General features: G+C 34.2%; 1 protein-coding gene across 1 annotated transcript; it reads right to left on the bottom strand.

The window, feature by feature from the left end:
• Positions 1-264: 264 nt before the first annotated feature.
• LOC128092606 (uncharacterized) lies at positions 265-795 on the bottom strand. Its single transcript, XM_052706812.1, has 2 exons — positions 549-795; positions 265-488 (listed from the first exon to the last, which is right to left on the bottom strand). Exons 1-2 carry the CDS (start codon positions 716-718, stop codon positions 347-349), a joined length of 312 nt encoding a protein of 103 aa, XP_052562772.1. The 5' UTR covers positions 719-795; the 3' UTR covers positions 265-346.
• Between the last annotated feature and the right edge of the window lie 5350 nt (positions 796-6145).

Genomic DNA, 6145 nt, shown 5'->3' with positions numbered 1-6145 from the left:
GAGTTTTTTACTTTTAATATAAAAATAAAACTTTTTTTTGGCAAAAATAAACAACATTTAATACTACAGTATCATTTTTAGAAAAATGTGCTGGATTTTATTTCACTACTTTTATATTTTAACAGTATGATTCAAAAACAAAACATTTTTTTTATTTTGTATTTAACGCTTCGGCTTCGGGTTGGCCAACTTCCGAGTCCAAGCTGTATCGATCCTTCCGGTCACGTCCGAATACCTCAGGCAGAGCCGGATCCGGATGACCGTTCGTTGCGCAGTAGCATCGCAGCCTTCATTTTAGAGCGTGTCAGCGATGTAGAGAACAGGGTGGTCATGTTTTCGGCCTTCATCAGGACAGGCTCGGAGGAGACGGCCGTTGGCGGATTCGGGAAGGGTAGTCGACTTTTCCCGGCTGGGAAGTAATGTGCCTGGGAGGTTCATTCGGCCGAAGCTGCGCCATCGCGAGGTGATCGTTTGCGAGCGGGTAGTTGCTGAAAGAGTTTGAAAATAAGTAAAGTTGGCTAGACACTGAACAAGTTCTCAATACTCACCAGTGACTTCTTCGGTATTCCGGGAAGATGTTCTTGATCAGATTCTTCAGATCTCGTTCCAACTTCCGTCGAAACCGAGTGCAACATCCGGGCTGACCACCTCCGATTATGCTTCTCGTCGTCCTCCTCTTCCGCCGGATCCTTCTCCTCGCCTTGAACATTAACTTCATACTTGTCCAAAAACTGGTATAAATCGACTTCAATGCAACGCTTGCAGCATTATCTTCTCGATGATCTCCGGCCACCGGCGCAAATTCACATCGCGACCTCCGATCTTCGGTAACTGCATGAAAGGCGTCCTACAAAAAAAAAAAAACAAAATCAATCACAAATCCTACAAAACATCGATGCTTCCTTCTTACCAACTCTGGTCGTAAAACAGATGCAGGTCAAGCAGGAAAATGGCCTTGTCCTTTTCGAAACCAACTTTTCCCTAACCCCCTGAGTGCAACATCCGCGCTGACCACCTCCGATTATGCTTCTCATCGTCCTCCTCTTCCGCCGGATCCTTCACCTCGCCTTGAAAATTAACTTTTTCGTACTTGTCCGCACCGGCACCACCCACCTTCCGCTGCTGCTGTTTTGACTCACAACGGTGTACGCGTACGACTCTTGGCTGCGGCCGTGTTCGGATTTGATTCGCGTGCTGAACAACTCACTCACCACCGGCACTACCAAAATGTTTGTTTACATTTGGGACTTAGGCATGCGTACACGATTTCACGAGAACGACAAAATTAAGGAAATTAATCCAGTCGTATTAACCCTTTAAGTACCACGTGGAAATTTAATATTCAAAAAATCATATCTTGGCTCAAACACAACCAATTTTCGATGTTTTGGGCTTGTTCGCTCAGGATTTTAATACGGAACACGATGCAATCGGAAAAATCCGGATTCCGGTTCCCTGGCCGGAGATATTCCGGATTTCCCAGGGCCAGATTGGGGCTACGCTAGCCTGGTCATTTTTCTGATTACAAAAACCATCCAAAAAAGATGAATACGAGTGAAGTACTATGGAATTTTATCATCTGCAATCAAACGAAGGCCATTTTATTGAACTAGAACCATGTTGGACACGGGAAACCTGGTCAGTAACCTGGGACCGGTTCCAGGGTCCCGGTCATAATCCGAATATATGGCCAATACACTTTTCTTGTCCAAAGTGGGCATGCGACATGTCTATGTTCATGAAATTGTGTAACAAGTTCGGAAAAACTAATGCAATACCAATCGGACCGACTGTGGCCACCCGGAACCGGTTCCAGGTTCCCGGCCATAATCCGAATATATGGCCAATACACTTTTCATGTCCAAAGTGGGCATGTGACATGTCTTTGTTCATGAAATTGTGTAACAAGTTCAAAAAGACTAACCCATTGCCAATCGGACCGACTGTGGCCACCCAGAACCGGTTCCAGGGTTCCGGCCAAAATCCGAATATATGGCCAATACACTTTTCTTGTCCAAAGTGGGCATGTGACATGTCTATGTTCATGAAATTGTGTAACAAGTTCAAAAAGACTAACCCATTGCCAATCGGACCGACTGTGGCCACCCGGAACCGGTTCCAGGGTTCCAGCCATAATCCGAATATATGGCCAATACACTTTTTTTGTCCAAAGTGGGCATGTGACATGTCTATGTTCATGAAATTGTGTAACATGTTCAAAAAGACTAACCCATTGCCAATCGGACCGACTGTGGCCACCCGGAACCGGTTCCAGGGTTCCGGCCAAAATCCGAATATATGGCCAATACACTTTTCTTGTCCAAAGTGGGCATGTGACATGTCTTTGTTCATGAAATTGTGTAACAAGTTCAAAAAGACTAACCCATTGCCAATCGGACCGACTGTGGCCACCCGGAACCGGTTCCAGGGTCCCGGCCATAATCCGAATATATGGCCAATACACTTTTCTTGTCCAAAGTGGGCATGTGACAAGTCTATGTTCATGAAATTGTGTAACAAGTTCAAAAAGACTAACCCATTGCCAATCGGACCGACTGTGGCCACCCGGAACCGGTTCCAGGGTTCCGGCCAAAAGCCGAATATATGGCCAATACACTTTTCTTGTCCAAAGTGGGCATGTGACATGTCTATTTTCATGAAATTGTGTAACAAGTTCAAAAAGACTAACCCATTGCCAATCGGACCGACTGTGGCCACCCGGAACCGGTTCCAGGGTCCCGGCCATAATCCGAATAAATGGCCAATATACTTTTCTTGTCCAAAGTGGGCATGTGACATGTCTATGTTCATGAAATTGTGTAACAAGTTCAAAAAGACTAACCCATTGCCAATCGGACCGACTGTGGCCACCCGGAACCGGTTCCAGGGTCCCGGTCAAATCCGAATATATGGCCAATACACTTTTCTTGTCCAAAGTGGGCATGTGACATGTCTTTGTTCATGAAATTGTGTAACAAGTTCAAAAAGACTAACCCATTGCCAATCGGACCGACTGTGGCCACCCGGAACCGGTTCCAGGGTTCCGGCCAAAATCCGAATATATGGCCAATACACTTTTCTTGTCCAAAGTGGGCATGTGACATGTCTATGTTCATGAAATTGTGTAACAAGTTCAAAAAGACTAACCCATTGCCAATCGGACCGACTGTGGCCACCCGGAACCGGTTCCAGGGTTCCGGCCAAAAGCCGAATATATGGCCAATACACTTTTCTTGTCCAAAGTGGGCATGTGACATGTCTATTTTCATGAAATTGTGTAACAAGTTCAAAAAGACTAACCCATTGCCAATCGGACCGACTGTGGCCACCCGGAACCGGTTCCAGGGTTCCGGCCAAAAGCCGAATATATGGCCAATACACTTTTCTTGTCCAAAGTGGGCATGTGACATGTCTATTTTCATGAAATTGTGTAACAAGTTCAAAAAGACTAACCCATTGCCAATCGGACCGACTGTGGCCACCCGGAACCGGTTCCAGGGTCCCGGCCATAATCCGAATATATGGCCAATACACTTTTCTTGTCCAAAGTGGGCATGTGACATGTCTATGTTCATGAAATTGTGTAACAAGTTCAAAAAGACTAACCCATTGCCAATCGGACCGACTGTGGCCACCCGGAACCGGTTCCAGGGTTCCGGCCAAAAGCCGAATATATGGCCAATACACTTTTCTTGTCCAAAGTGGGCATGTGACATGTCTATTTTCATGAAATTGTGTAACAAGTTCAAAAAGACTAACCCATTGCCAATCGGACCGACTGTGGCCACCCGGAACCGGTTCCAGGGTCCCGGCCATAATCCGAATAAATGGCCAATATACTTTTCTTGTCCAAAGTGGGCATGTGACATGTCTATGTTCATGAAATTGTGTAACAAGTTCAAAAAGACTAACCCATTGCCAATCGGACCGACTGTGGCCACCCGGAACCGGTTCCAGGGTCCCGGTCAAATCCGAATATATGGCCAATACACTTTTCTTGTCCAAAGTGGGCATGTGACATGTCTTTGTTCATGAAATTGTGTAACAAGTTCAAAAAGACTAACCCATTGCCAATCGTACCGACTGTGGCCACCCGGAACCGGTTCCAGGGTTCCGGCCAAAATCCGAATATATGGCCAATACACTTTTCTTATCCAGTGTTCATGAAATTGTGTTACAAGTTTCAAATAAACTAACTCATTGAAAATCGGACCGACAATCTGCAACTGGTACCTTTTTTTTTGTCCTAATCCGAAGGTGTGGTCATTAGTATTTATGTCGAAACTAGGCATTTGCCATGTCTTGGTTTACTAAATCGTGTCAATTTTACAAAGAAATTCACAATCACTCAATTTATAATAATATAATTTTATAATTTTATAATTTTATAATTTTATAATTTTATAATTTTATAATTTTATAATTTTATAATTTTATAATTTTATAATTTTATAATTTTATAATTTTATAATTTTATATTTTTATAATTTTATAATTTTATAATTTTATAAATTTATAATTTTATAATTTTATAATTTTATAATTTTATAATTTTATAATTTTATAATTTTATAATTTTATAATTTTATAATTTTATAATTTTATAATTTTATAATTTTATAATTTTATAATTTTATAATTTTATAATTTTATAATTTTATAATTTTATAATTTTATAATTTTATAATTTTATAATTTTATAATTTTATAATTTTATAATTTTATAATTTTATAATTTTATAATTTTATAATTTTATAATTTTATAATTTTATAATTTTATAATTTTATAATTTTATAATTTTATAATTTTATAATTTTATAATTTTATAATTTTATAATTTTATAATTTTATAATTTTATAATTTTATAATTTTATAATTTTATAATTTTATAATTTTATAATTTTATAATTTTATAATTTTATAATTTTATAAATTTATAATTTTATAATTTGATAATTTTATAAATTTATAATTTTATAATTTTAAAATTTTATAATTTTATAATTTTATAATTTTATAATTTTATAATTTTATAATTTTATAATTTTATAATTTTATAATTTTATAATTTTATAATTTTATAATTTTATAATTTTATAATTTTATAATTTTATAATTTTATAATTTTATAATTCTATAATTTTATAATTTTATAATTTTATAATTTTATAATTTTATAATTTTATAATTTTATAATTTTATAAATTTATAATTTTATAATTTTATAATTTTATAATTTTATTATTTTATAATTTTATAATTTTATTATTTTATAATTTTATAATTTTATAATTTTATAATTTTATAATTTTATAATTTTATAATTTTATAATTTTATAATTTTATAATTTTATAATTTTATAATTTTATAATTTTATAATTTTATAATTTTATAATTTTATAATTTTATAATTTTATAATTTTATAATTTTATAATTTTATAATTTTATAATTTTATAATTTTATAATTTTATAATTTTATAATTTTATAATTTTATAATTTTATAATTTTATAATTTTATAATTTTATAATTTTATAATTTTATAATTTTATAATTTTATAATGTTATAATTTTATAATTTTATAATTTTATAATTTTATAATTTTATAATTTTATAATTTTATAAAATTTATAATTTTATAATTTTATAATTTTATAATTTTATAATTTTATAATTTTATAATTTTATAATAATCTAATTTTATAATTTTATAATATTATAATTTTAAAATTTAATAATTTTATAATTTTATAATTTTATAATTTTATAATTTTATAATTTTATAATTTTATAATTTTATAATTTTATAATTTTATAATTTTATAATTTTGTTTATTGCTGAAAGTTATAGCTAATTTGAACTTGTTTCAAAATTTCATGAACATTGACATGTCGCATATTTTATCTTGTGATGCAATGTCATGAACATTTTCAGAAAAAAACGATTCCGGGTGGCCACAAACGGTCCGATTGGCAATGGGTTAGTCTTTTTGAACTTGTTACACAATTTCATGAACATAGACATGTCACATGCCCACTTTGGACAAGAAAAGTGTATTGGCCATATATTCGGATTATGGCCGGAACCCTGGAACCGGTTCCGGGTGGCCACTGTCGTCCAATTGACAATGGGTTAGTC

The sequence above is a fragment of the Culex pipiens genome, chromosome 1 (genome assembly GCF_016801865.2).
Source record: "Culex pipiens pallens isolate TS chromosome 1, TS_CPP_V2, whole genome shotgun sequence".
Lineage (NCBI taxonomy): Eukaryota > Metazoa > Arthropoda > Insecta > Diptera > Culicidae > Culex > Culex pipiens.
The sequence above is the reverse complement of the archived record's forward strand: the minus strand, read 5'-3'. Positions and strand labels throughout refer to the sequence as shown.